This window comes from Leuresthes tenuis, unplaced genomic scaffold (assembly GCF_036924035.1).
Source record: "Leuresthes tenuis unplaced genomic scaffold, fLeuTen1.0.hap1 SCAF_24, whole genome shotgun sequence".
In the NCBI taxonomy this organism is placed as follows: Eukaryota; Metazoa; Chordata; class Actinopteri; order Atheriniformes; family Atherinopsidae; genus Leuresthes; species Leuresthes tenuis.
The window spans coordinates 9,965,177-9,978,885 of record NW_027325378.1 but is presented as its reverse complement, the minus strand read 5'-3'; the positions used below and the strand labels follow the sequence as shown (position 1 = coordinate 9,978,885).

The 13,709-nt window shown below is 39.9% G+C and overlaps 1 protein-coding gene across 1 annotated transcript in view; it reads right to left on the bottom strand.

The window, feature by feature from the left end:
* Positions 1–1,556: 1,556 nt before the first annotated feature.
* Positions 1,557–13,709, bottom strand: part of ptprn2 (protein tyrosine phosphatase receptor type N2) — a 131,342-nt gene continuing 119,189 nt past the window's right edge. The window contains exons 17-22 of the mRNA XM_072378759.1: positions 12,199–12,318; positions 10,766–10,932; positions 8,586–8,639; positions 7,530–7,594; positions 4,980–5,053; positions 1,557–3,061 (exon numbers count right to left, since the gene is read on the bottom strand). Coding sequence (XP_072234860.1) covers positions 2,990–3,061; positions 4,980–5,053; positions 7,530–7,594; positions 8,586–8,639; positions 10,766–10,932; positions 12,199–12,318 — 552 coding nt within the window. The 3' untranslated portion in view covers positions 1,557–2,989. The remainder of the gene's footprint in view (positions 3,062–4,979; positions 5,054–7,529; positions 7,595–8,585; positions 8,640–10,765; positions 10,933–12,198; positions 12,319–13,709) is intronic.

Here is a 13,709-nt window from a genome sequence, read left to right as displayed (position 1 = left end):
CAACGGTCAGAGCGCACTCAGTTTGGAGAATAAGAAGCTTTCCAGAGGGGCAAACTAAATCTAAAAGCTACACAGAACAAGGTCACCTGAAGATTGATTTTTTTCCTTCTAAAACAACTCAAATCTAGAAATATTTCATAGCGGTACATTCGATAGTGTGTATATTTACACCATGTCACTTCTGAATCAGACAGTGTGGATCTGCTTATCATTTTCCAGACTGTTCTTCAATGTCAAACCTAGACAAATTGGTAGCATTTTTAGTGATATTGAGGGTATTTATGCTGCCTTATTTATGCATCAAAAAGTTACTGCCCTCTGCTACAGAAAAAAATACTGACTGCTCATAACTACTTCACACAACCCTGGTTAAATAAAAATCCCTTTGAAAGTGTGCCATAATTCAATTCATTTGCCGAATCAACTTTGTTTTCCGTGTAAGTTGACACTTAATTCGCCACAACCCTTGGGGAAGCATTTCCCGTCTACTTTGAAACGGATTTGTCTCTGCTCATTTCTGTTACTTTTGCTTCTCGTGCTTGTTTCACACCTTTAGAGTTCAGCTGATTATCCCGCTGCTCTCTTCCTGCCATGAACACACTGTCATAAGCTCTCATTACTTACTTTATCTATAAATGCCTTCATTTCAGGTGTTCTTCACAGATTGTTGTTGCCCTTCATGTCCTCATTTTGTGACTGTGAAGTATAACTTAAGTATAATCAATTAATATTTCTTCAAGATGGCAACCAAAACAATTCAAATGCTTGGACTACATCTATGAGGTGTTGATGAATTTTTTTAAACTAACAAAATAATCATATCAACACCATATTATTCCTCTGTCAGTCCCAATATCCTTGCTAGCTATCTAGAATAAGATGAGTTCAATTTAATTTACTGTAAAATATTACCATTAATCACAAACAACCATCTCCCTCTAAAACTTTTTGATTGAACTGTCAGCTGAGGAAAGCCTCTTAAACAAGTCATTTGCTTATTCATCAATTAATGAATTTTCTTCAGAATCCCTGAAAGGTTAATTAAAGGCAGTGACAGTCACCTGTTTTTGTCAACACAGGAACATTTCAGTTCATGTGGAAATGTGGAAAAAATGTCTTTCAGTAATAACTTTCCTTTTAGCAAGCAATTAACATGAAAAGACTCACTGAGAGATGAGACCTTTTTTTCAAAGAAGGTAAAAAGATCAAATGAAACAGATGAAAACAAAAGTTAGATATACAGTTGTGGTATGATACAAACAGGATTTTTCATTTGACACTGATTGAACTGAACACGACCACAGTGGGCGAAATACAACACTGATTTAGTTTGAAATCCCAGGCACTTTCTCTGCTGACTGAGTTGGTGAACCCAACATTTCATCTGTTCAAACCTGTCTTTCCCAGATACAAACCCTCAGGGGAACAGTATACTGAATTTTCTTTGTGACTTTACTAAGGCTTACCATTCAACTGAATGCCTTTCACTGGAAAGATGGCCTCCTGGCTCCTGTTTTGTGAGTGTATCAGAAATAATATTACACATCAGCGCGGTGTAGTCTATTCAGATTTATTATCAATCTGAACGTTACTTCTCACACAAAATATATAGTTCTCACTGAAGCTCTCAGTGTGTATATCAGATAGCACTATAGAACGATTCATAAAGTCATTCATTGTCTTTATACAGAGGGAATATTCCGTCATGTTGCACAAAATATCACAATATACCAGTGATAGAGGAACAAACTAATTTAGAAACAATCCCAATCTCATTTATACTCTATATCATATTATTACTATTGATACAGGATGACAGCAGTTCTAAATACAGGATATAACTATCTCAGTTTGTATATTTTACATTCAATAATAACAGAGATGTTCATAGCCCCCCCCCCAAAAAAAAATAAAAATCAGCATAGTGAGAAGATAAAACAGCTGATATGCTGCAAAAATCATGATTTGTGATGCTTCTTCAGAGTCAGAGAATCTCTGGTTTAATACTGAGACCCAAAATACAACAACACACACACACTTTCACATCTGTACATGTGATGCTGAGAATATAGTAGTTGATTCAGATCATGGAGGGGGAGAAAAATGAGGAGTTGACTTCTAAAACGCGACATGGATCCAGCACATCACTTCATTAGAGGACAGATTCTATACAATTTCATGTTTTTTACAGGCGGGAACTGAATTTACATATTGTTAGTCTTACAGCTGAGAGCTGCAGCGATTAGTCCCTTGATTGATTAGATGATCAGCAAAAAAAATAAAAGATCTATTAGCAACCAATGTTTGTTCTTCTTAAAACAACATCGCCAAACATTCGCTGATTCCAGTTTCTCAGATACGATCATCTTCAGTTATTCTTTGTCGTATATCACAATATTTGGAATATTTCAGGATTGTAGATGGTTATTCACACAAAGTAAGCAAAATGATACGGTCTTTGAGAAAATATAATCACCATTTACCGTGATTTTTTTTTTTAAGATCCCACATATGAAACGATTGAGACAATAATCGTTAGCTGCAGCCCTGCCGTAGTTTGTTTTCTAAGCATTTGGGTCAGTTTTTAACAACAGATAGCTAATTTTGGAACAAAAATCTTCACTTGACATCACGTAAACATCTCGTCGGTGGCACTGCAACATTATGTTCAGAAACAACATCACAGTTATATTGGACCATGGGTCCATATTCATAAAACTCACAGAGGGAACATTGATCTGTGTCTCCACTTTTCAGATCCAATAACTACAGAACTACAGATCAACAGTCCTACTTTAAATTAGTGAATATGGATCCAGATGAGATACCTGGCACGACATTCAGTATACAGTATTATATTGAGGTGAAGAGGAGGCTGAGATAGAAGAGGAGGAGACAGAGCAAGGAGAGGAGAGGGCAGAGAGAGATGTCAGTCTTGAGTGCTCAGCGAGTGAGATGAAGAAGAGGAAGCAGGGGAGGTGTGATGCTTTCACTGTGGAAGCGCTTTCAGGATGGCGTTCACCTCCTCTGCCACGGCTGTTAGCGCAAACTCAAACTGCTCCTGAGGAGGAGGAAGAGTAGGAGGAGGTGGGGGAGGAAGGGATGCAGGGAAAGACAGGGAAGGAAGGAAGGATACAGTTTTAGTCGGCGGCAAGTCTGGGATGCCATTTTAGAATGATTGGCAGCTGCCGCCTTCTCTTTTTCTTCCATATCTCCCGACCCTGCCTGGGCCCTGCCACAGACTCAAGCTGAACCGCTCTCTGAGCTTTCAACCTGAGGTGCACACACAGCCGGCACGACATTGATCCAGCCAGGTGTGTCTTAAAATGGAGCTTTTGAGTCAAACTGTCTCTCAGCTTTTTAAGCATGTGTGTGTGTGTGTGTGTTTGATTGTGAAACAGCCTGTAGTTTTCCCAGAGGAGCTGATTGATGTTTGCCCCATGGACCTGGTGTTTTTATATACCTCTCGTCTCCCCAGGCTGCAGGCCACGGGGTCCTCTCACAGAGAGAGGCTACGTAGGAGTTTGGAGGGAACAGTCCTCAGATGTGTCAACACACAGCCTGCCATAGTCTGGCCTGAGGATAGGCTAAATCAATACAGAGAAGTCACTGATGGCCGTGCCTTTCGCTTTGCAGTGGAGATTATGTGGAGTCTCTATTCTTAGGTGCTTTATGAGTGTGTGATGGGGCCAGAAAATATGTAAGCACATCCATCTTTATCTACACCACAGCTATGGGTGATAATCTATTCTCTGGGGGAGCTGAAAGTTTGGAAATACTTTCAAAATGAGGTTTTGTGCGTGCTTAGCTGTTCACATTTGAACCACTGGGGGGAGATCAATCTCTGCTCGACAGCTCAGAAACGGATATTGGTGAGGAAAAAAAACGGTCACACATGTTGTAATTACTGCGTGTTTGTGTCGTTCAAAAAGAGCAACCAGAAAAACAGGGATTTAATGTCCTTTTTTATATCTAAAAATAAAGTGGAAACATCATGAAGGGGGAAAAAAGAAACTGGTTATCCAATTCTTAATATGTAACTCTAAATTTCATACCTCATTGCTATCTAATTTGTGTGGAGCCAACATGAATCTGCAAAGTAGAATAACAATATTCCAATTCAAATAATTTCACTTAAACGTGTCAGAGAAGAAAAAAGAGATAGCTTGAAAAGCTTTTCTCTGCTGAACAGAACACAGCTGTGAAAGCAGCATTAATGAACCATCTAGGAACACTGGAGTCTGTTAGCAAGCGGCTCCCATAAATATTATCACCCACTGCTACATGGGGTTTTCCTTTATCATTATTGTTATTACAATTCTCAATTTGCGAGAGACGAACAAAAGGGACAGATGAGCGGAAAGGCTTGTAAACTACTCCCTGAAATAGTGTGAGGTGGAAGTCCTGCTGTGATATTAAGTTTTGAGACTAAAGAATGCAAGTGCAATCAGTGACAGATTTATACAGGTATAAAAGAAACATAGACTATTCTTATACCTAAATAACCAGTCAAGTGCATTTAAAGCATGAATACCAAAAACACTAAATGTAAACTGATTCTGAAATGCAGGAGGATGCAGGTTTTTTGTTTTTGTTTATTTGTTTAATTTAATTATAAATTTGATATCTTTGGCTTTTTATCACATCTCTTCGGCCTCAACATTTCATAAACAGCACAATTAATTGGTCATGTGATAAAATACCTGCACTCTTAACTAGTATTGAAAGCAATATCTTATTATGCTTCAGTTTAAAAATATTTCTGAGAAATTTCAGGTCACTCTCTATGTCCTGTGATAAATGTGGAGTTATTGTTTTCCAGGACAATGTTTTTCTAATCCTGAAGCAGTTATCAATTACACCATCATTTCCCCTGATCCTGTGTGCATGAAGCAGACAATAGTCTCTCTGAATGACTGCAACCCCTTCCCCCATATTCCTCCTCCCCCACCTCTCTAACTCAAAGCCAGAGACCTTACCTTTGTCTGGACCATGCCAGCTCTCTGGTCTCTCAAGTGCTCCAGGGTAGCGGCAATATCAATCTCTTTAGCACCTGCAACAGACCGAAAATTGGAATGAGTTCAAAGCAGCGGAGTAATCCAGCTCACATCTGTCAATCTCTCTTTATACTAGGCTCCCTTTGGAACAGCGCAGCGATTGAAAATTATTACATTCATCCCTCGAAAGACTTGGAGGAGAGCCACAAACTGTTTCTTGATAAAATATGCAAGAGGATGTTTCTTGGGGTCTGGGAAATGTGCAATAATGCATTCAAAAGCACTACATGCAGCTTTCTTTGTGAGGATCGTGTTCAAAAATGGTTTAAATCATGTCCAACTAGAAACAGTGTGTTTGCATGTATGAATCGACCATTAAAATGATTTGCACCAGCTCCGCAGCAGTCATTTGAATGATTAACCTGTGCAACAGTTGCTTTGACGGTGATCAGTCGCCTTTGAGTTTGTGATGTGTATCGGGAAAGTCTGACTTTGCTTTCAGATTTCTGGATTGCAAGCCATTTCTCATTGAAGAAAATGACAGAGAGATGAAGAAGAGAGATGTTGAAAGAGCCCTTGAGCTGATGTTTTTGAAAATGAGGCAGAAAGGAAGGAATGGAGATAGAGCAAAAGCACGATTGTACACGTGTGTGGGTGAGAGACCAAAAAAGCAGGATTTAATGTAGCTGGACTTAGCACTCAAAGGTACTCCATTGCTCCGACAAGACTTTCATGTCTTAGACGGGCTGGAATCCAAAGTTAAGCTGAGGAGACGCTCTCTGACCAAAGAAAGAAGCTTTGGAGAGTGAGCTTATGTGCATTTCATGCATTTGGTTCCAGCGGTAGAAAACAAAAGGTTAAAAAGAGACCGGGTGGAAGCTTTCATCACCGGGGACAACAGCGCATTTGTTACTGAACTGCTTGAACTCCATCAAGATCGGTCAGTCTTATTACTGTTTTACAGACAGTGCAGGAAAGGTCTGCATCAGAGTTGGCCGTACTCTTAACCTGGTCTGACGGGGCTGGATTGCCAGAGGAGGGTGCGGAGAAGGAGCGGGTAAAGGGCAGAGGTTAAAGGACAAAGAGCAGGCCAAGCAATGGAGGCGGACAGCTCCGGCGCAACAAAAGATGCTTAAAACTTGGATATCTCAAAAGAATTGAAGAGAAATCTATTTGCTATTCATGCAAACTGAGAGTATTAATCTTAAGCTCAAATGCCAGCTTTGTTTTAGTAGAGGTTCAGCTAAAAACTAAATTTTTCTTTGACAAATCAGCCAAAGATCTACAGACGATCTTCAAATTTCAAATGCTTAATATGTAACGATGCACCCCGAACACAGATGTGTTTTTCTTGTTGCGTTTCTACCCGACTAATATTCAGTAAGATTTGAACATTTACATAATGGTATCAAGTTACTGTGAGTTTTGACTAAAAGCCTTTCTACCCTAATCAAAAAACCCATTAAGAGCTGCTAGTTTCAGTGGGAAAAAGTAGAATCTGCATTCAGTCCCACATCAAATGACTCTGCAGTAATCATGGATGTTCTTCGGCTCTGGCTCCAATCGGTATTGATGCGAACACAACACCTCGATGCACATGCTAATTTTCGATGAGGGTGCTGCTCTCACGGCTGCAAGAGTGGGCACAGCTGATTTTTTCTTTACAGAAACACACATTTATCAACTGTAAGGTTTCACATGGAGACTCTGACACTAAACCAACAACTTGTAGACAAAATCAAATGAGACTGATCAATTTCACCGTTTTCAAAGTGTCCTGAAAACGGTAGTCTGTCTTAGTCCCGCTGTGTAGAGCTGACAGTTGAATGTCCTAATGTCCACTTCTGAACACATTGTAGCCTCCCAGAACACAAAGGGTAAACACTCTACTACTGGCAGCGGGAAAAGATTTACTTGCTTATTTTAGCAGTTGGACCTGTGCTTAAAAACCTCTTTAATTACGCCACTTTTGGAGTAAAAACAGCATAAGTGTGTGCTGTGGGGGCCAGCCCAATCCCAAATGACAAGAAAATAAAGTGTTCAGTTTAGAGTGTAATTGTGTTAAAGAGGGAAAAAAAACATTGTCAACATTTTTTTTGTTAAGAAAAAAAAATCTATAATTAAATCAAATAAGAACCATATTCCCAATTCAATAATAAATATTGATTTAAACCACCGGAGCAAATCTTTGAATGTATTTTCAAACATTTAATTTCCATGCATGTGCTATCTAAATTCATGTTGCAGCTGCTGATGCAGGTTAATACGGTGTGAAGTTTGTTTAAATAGATCATTACTAATGTGGATAAAGGTTTCTTTTTCATTTCCATTCATCGCTTTTCCTCTTTGTTTTTCTTTCCCCACTCCCAGCAACTCCCCGCACGTCTGCCTCTGTCTTCGCTGCCTCTCCAGGCCTCAGAGAAGTCACCCTCTAATGCATCCCCAAGACCCTCTGTGGAAAATGAGAGGGTTTTGCGTTGCCGGGGCAACACTTCAAGCAGAGAGAGTGAAAGGGAAGCCATTGATCGTTACCTTTAGCCATCCTATTGAGGACCATGTCAATCAGAATGTAAGTCCCACTCCTGCCAGCTCCATCACTGTAGAGAGTCAGAGGCAGAGAGGGAGAGATCATTAAGGCGGCAGCGTGAGATGCTTTAATCTAAGAGTGTTTTTTCTTATAAGGAAACAAATTGCTCATTTACATCTGCATCTGCTGTGAGACTGTCAAGTATATTTAAACACAAAATAGTTTATGCATACAGGTGCAACTCTCTCTATTTGTACAAAACATATTACATATGAAATAGAATTCCTAAATCCCTCACATTCTAGTAGAAATACCTGAGTAGAACTGACTATTTCCAATAGATGTAATTATGTTAAACCTTTGCACATGAGTGCATGTGTGGTCTAGAGAGTTGCTTGGCTATTTGAGAGAGAGGAATGGTTTCTAAAGCACGCTGGGGACAAAAGCTTTTAAATGCATGCACCTCAGGAGCAGAGGAGAGGTTGAGAGGCCAGGGGCGGTTCGAGAACAGCTTTTGGAGAGCCTTGCTTTTCCATTACTCCAGAGATAGCCCCATGAAAAGCCTCCCTTTGTGCCCACCGGCTATTCAACGGCTCTGCATGTTAATTGCAAACAAGGCGTGGACATCTCTCTAATAAAGGCAAGGCCAATAAAACAGGAGAGCTGCCTGAGCACCACAGCTTCATTAATCCACTGCTAGACACTCAGTCCCTCAGAGGGAGAGCGGGCTTACTGGCCCCATGCATGACTTAACAGGATGTGACTATTAAAAGTGGTCAGACAGATACCTGGTGTTTAATACGAACCAATCAAGGCCGGTTAACTAACTCAACCAAATGGGAAATAGAAAGGTCTTTGGCTGAGTAGGTTTGTGCCACGGTATTTACATAAGAAACAGTCAGTGGTATAAACAGCAGCTCCAGTGGAACCAGACAGAGTAAATGAACTGAGTGGGTTAAATAAACAGCCTCTCCCCTCCAACACACAGGCCATGACAAACACTCTCTGTTCCAATTCGACAGGGCCAGTCACTGTCACAAGGTTCAAACAGTTATACTTGCCTGCAGTGAACAATTATCGGGCAAGATCGACCCCTGTAGCACTTGTTAACCTTTCTGAAATAAAACAAAAGAGAAAAGCTCATGTTACTGCAAGCATGGCGGCAAGTTCTCTTCAGTGCACAGGCTGCAAAGTCAAATTACGGACACAGAACCAAATCTTTTTAGCTAAATAGTCACAACAAATGTGACCCATGAGGGACTTCTGCCTGTGATCAGGATCAAATTAATAACAGCAATAATCAGAGGAACAAACAAGAATCTGAGAGATGCTTCCTCCTGTCAGTCAGTCATTAAAACGGGAGTAAAGCCGTAAATAAATCAAGCATCATTTCAGTAACAGTAAATCACTGTGACGTGTGGGTGATGAACGTGGTTTTGTGGTGTTGTGATTGCCGACGCATTAACCCTGGCCAATCATGAATGTTTTACACCACAGGCACGGTGAAGGCCAACAAGCCTTTTCACACCCCGCTGTTGCCATGGAAACTGACTACAGTGAGAGTTTCCTTCCGCTCTACTCTATTTCCCTTTGTTTTTCACCTTTCAGTCACAAAAAATTCTAAATAACTGCCTAATTTTCCCATCATATCTGATTTAGCTTGTCTTGAGTGAAATAATATTTATCATTATGAGAAACATGTAATAATGTGTTGTATGGGTACTTTTATTTAGATAATATTATATTAAATCTATTAATATTCACGTTTGAATAAATATTCCATATCAAAGACCAGTAGTTTTGACATTTATGGTTCATTCGTGGCTTTTTATCTGTATTTTGACATTATGAGCAACACTATTGGCACAGATGTGCTCAGTTTGATGCAGTTTGTTTTTATCACAATTTAGTGATACAAGATGCATTAAAATGCATGTACCAAATATAAAATGGGATAATATTTTATGGTATGAGTGATTCAATTCTATAAGCGATCTTTTCTTTTTTATATCTAATGTATTTTACAGTCACTTTCTTTTTGACATTGACATTTTGTCACACATAATGTGTATTTTTTATATTTTACGATTGTTTTATACCCAAAAAGTCTGTGAAGTCAGAACATGTCCTTGGTCAGACATCATACAGAGATGGTTGGAGTTCCCATGCAAGCCAGAGGACGGAGCAGTAAGAAGAGGAGGAGGAGCAGGAGAAGGAGCAGGGAGACAGAGAATCAGGAGTGAGAGAAAGACAGTGTGTGCACAGGCCTGGCTGAGGAGACACAGTTTCCAATGATCACTTTTGTGACTATGCAACTGGGCTCATATTACTAGCTGCAACATCACAAAAATGACACTGGCAACCGCAAAATACCGACTTGGCCGAAACCGTGAAACCACGAGTGTCAGAGCACACTGAATGGACACCTCTGAATCACTTAATCAGAGAGCTTTAGTTTCCAGTAACTCAGGGCAACATTAAAGGAGCTGAAGCAAGGCAAGCTAATAGTACGGTAGATATTAACAGCAGGGCAAACAATGTGTTTGTAATAAAAACGCAGCTCAAATCTGTAAATAGTTGACTGCAAGCTACATCCAGTTTAATTTAGCAGAATATGACCGACTCTGTCAGAAGAGCATGGCATGATAACACTATACAATATCTCATCTGCATTACAAACCAAAGGGACAGACTTCCACCCACAAATCAGATGCATCTATTCTCATTTGGAGGGTTTTCTCCTATCCCTCCTGAGTTTTCCCAGAGGAACCACTGCTGCTCCTCTGCCAGAACACATTATATGGAGAACAGAGTGAGGTTATTCAGTCAGTAGCTTTCCCCCTCTCCCGTGTTTTTAGTGAGACAGCTCTCATTTAATTGGGTGTTTGAATTAGGTTCTTTTTTCTTTTTCTTTCTTTCTTTTTTTCTCAAGCCAAGCCAGGCAGTGCGGGGCTGTTAATTTGCTGCATCACATGTGCTGGAGGGAGGTGAGGGAGATCGGCCCAGGATGAAAGGGATGGTACAGAAATGCACTCCTTATTAGAACAACCACTCTCTAGAACACCAAAAGGCAGAGGGGCAAAAGGAAGAAGGACCAGAGAGGCGCTGACAGAATGTAGAATATAAGGGGAGGTGATTAAGAACAAGCATGGGGTAAAAAGACCAGTTGCAAAGAAGGAAATCTGTCTGAAATCTGCTGAACAGCAGTGTATGAGGCCAACTGGCAGAAACTTTTCTCTACCTGCGGAAGTCTAACAGGGTCCTGGCAGAGTTGGGGATCCCGCGGTCCATCCAGGACAGGAAATGGAACTGGGTGACAGTACGTGTCTCATTAGTCTGCAGGTTTTTCAGGTAGAAACTTCTCACCAGGAAGTCCTCACACCAGATGTGCTCGGACACCAGATTGACCTAAATATGAGCAAAAGTATACAAAAGCTTCAATAAAGTTCATCGTGTTCGCATACCAGCAGTTATTTTTTGTCATTTTTCTTTATTCTTGTGTCCTTAAGTGATTTGCCAGTCAAAGAACGTCATTAACTCGGTGTTGAATAGTTTCTCATTTGCTGATTGAACTTTTTTTCAAACAGATTCTGACTGAAAGCTTTTCTGTCCATGTGTCTGTTTTTCATTATCATTTTAGGAGATAAGAAGCAAATTTCTTCTCCAAAGCTTTAATGTAAGTGTTATAAATCCTCCTCACAATTTTTCAGTGCTATTTTTCCTGAATGAAATTGGTTTACGGTGCTAATGTTTTCAAAGACTACATTTGAGAAACTTAACAGCAACATGTCTTTGCAAAAAAAGTGCCCTCATTACTCAACAGCTTCATCATTTTAATACAAATGCTCCACTGAAAACTGGTCACAGTTACTCCGTTACAAACAAAATGGAACTGCTTCTGTTCTGGTTTGTGCACTAGACTAAAAAATGCATTAGAAGCCTGAAAAGTTTGCTTTCAAGCTTAAAGAGTAAGATACAATGAAAATAATAACTGGGTTTGAAGTGTGAATAATGAAGCCATCAGTGGAGGTACCATACTCTAAAGGTTGGAAATAAGAGAAATGCAGCACTCTCTGTTAATGACATATTTATTACAACCACTTTGCTGGAAACTGGTGGAAATGTGCTGCATTTCTAAATGTAATCAAGGTTCTGATAATAACAGAGCCAGAAAATAAGGAGCCTTATAAATGATGGATGTAGCAATATTCCCATATTGACCATATGATGATATTGTGATTTGATCTCAGCTGATGAAAATAAAAACATTACTGAATGCAAATGAGTTTTTGTGCAGTTTCTCAAGTTCCTCTCCTCTGATTTCCTTCGAGTCTTGCTGAACTGTAACAGTTTGTGTCCTTTTCTCTGTCAATTTACAGTTTCTATTTTTCTTTAATTCAACTCCCAAAAGAAAAAAAATAGACAAAAAAGAACAAATATGAATCATTCTGATAGAAATATGTCTTTTTTAAAAATTTATTTTAATTTTCTATTGATTTCTTTTGTATGGAATCCTTCAAATGTCATTTACATAAGCGCCGTGACCTAAGTTCAGTTATTTGAATTGAGATGCAGACAAAACTTCTGCACATAAAATTCAACCCTGCAAAGGAAATCATTTTTTTAAAAATCCAGGTGCACTGCTTCTTGAACGTTTCCTGCTTCCCAACATACCTCATATATGTGGTAGACGTCTGATCCCTCGTCGGGCCAGTAGTGGTGACACTGTTTCACTCCGTTCTCAGACAGTGGGGTTAACATGACGATGACGACACAACCACTCTCCCACACCATCTACACACCAGAAAAGACATATCCACTTAACACATCCGAAGACAGCAAACCCCCTCATATGCACCCACGTAACGTTCAAACAGCCCCAATATGTAGCTGAACTGAGCCACTAGGAGCAGCATATCACGCCGAAGCCTTGAATTAGAACAAAATTGATTTCTTGATCTTTGTGCAGGAAGTATGAATAAATGTCACCTCTCTGTGTGTGACAAATGATAAATGTTGGGTGGAACAGCAGGAGGGCGCCTCATGTGTCGCTCTCTCTCCGTCGTCTGAGCGAGATCACAACATCTACTGCGCTGCTGCTCCATTTCATCTTATCACAATCTAATGTGTCCTTGGGAAGAAATACAGGCCCACAGCAGCCATTAGGAAAATGAGGAGGAAACGTGAGTTTTATGATTGCTATAAAAACACAATGGCCTTGACTATACACTAATCACAAACCTCTGTGATCCAGCCCAGTGGACACATTACACACCAACTGTGCCAACTGTGCCAGGATGTGATGAGATTAGGCAAGGTGATAATGTGAGAGAATATTATCCATTTAGTCTTGTATAATTTAGCAAATACTTTCAGGTAGCGAGGTAAAAGTGGATTCTTATGTTCTCCATCTCCACCTATAAATGCCCTGCCGTCATCTTTGAAAAAGTGATTAATGATTTCCAGACTCCAAGGACCATGCATCAGCTATACAATTTTTGTAAAGAAAAAAACGGGACACTTTTAAAGCCTGAGAATGACCTCAGTTGTGCTCTGTGAACTCAAGCAGATTGGCTGAATTCTGGGAAGAGGTAAGCACCGAGGCCCAGCAGAGCTGAGGTAATAGAGGAGAGAGGGCTGAAGGAGTAAAGGATGAAGGGATGGAGGAATGAGGAGTGGAGGATTAGGGCCCGGTCGCCTTTCAGAGCATTGCCCGGGGCCAGTGTGGATTAGATAGGAGAGAGAAAAAAGAGTTGCCTCCCGCGTGGTCCATTTGCATGAGAGCACCAGTGTTTGCCCTGTTTGTTTACTTTAAATGGGGTAAAGACTGTGTTTTTTTTCCTACCACAATCCAAGGTTGACTGTACTGAATAATGAAAGGCTACTACCCCTCCCCTTAACGGAACTGATGTTCAGACTGTCAGTCAAACTGTATCTAATGCTCTATTTGTGCTTAATTGGTAAAGATTCAGAGTTAAGTTCATGGGTAAAAAGCTCATTTCATTAGATAATTAATTTGTATTTATTAACCTGACATAGAAAAAGCTCCATAAAGAAACAAATAAACAAAATTATAAGTAAAACAACGAGAGCACTTTATTCCTAATAAGCTGATGTGACAATGAAAGTTTATTTTCTAATTAATTTGAACACATTTGAGGACATAGCTTGTGAGCAGATTTATG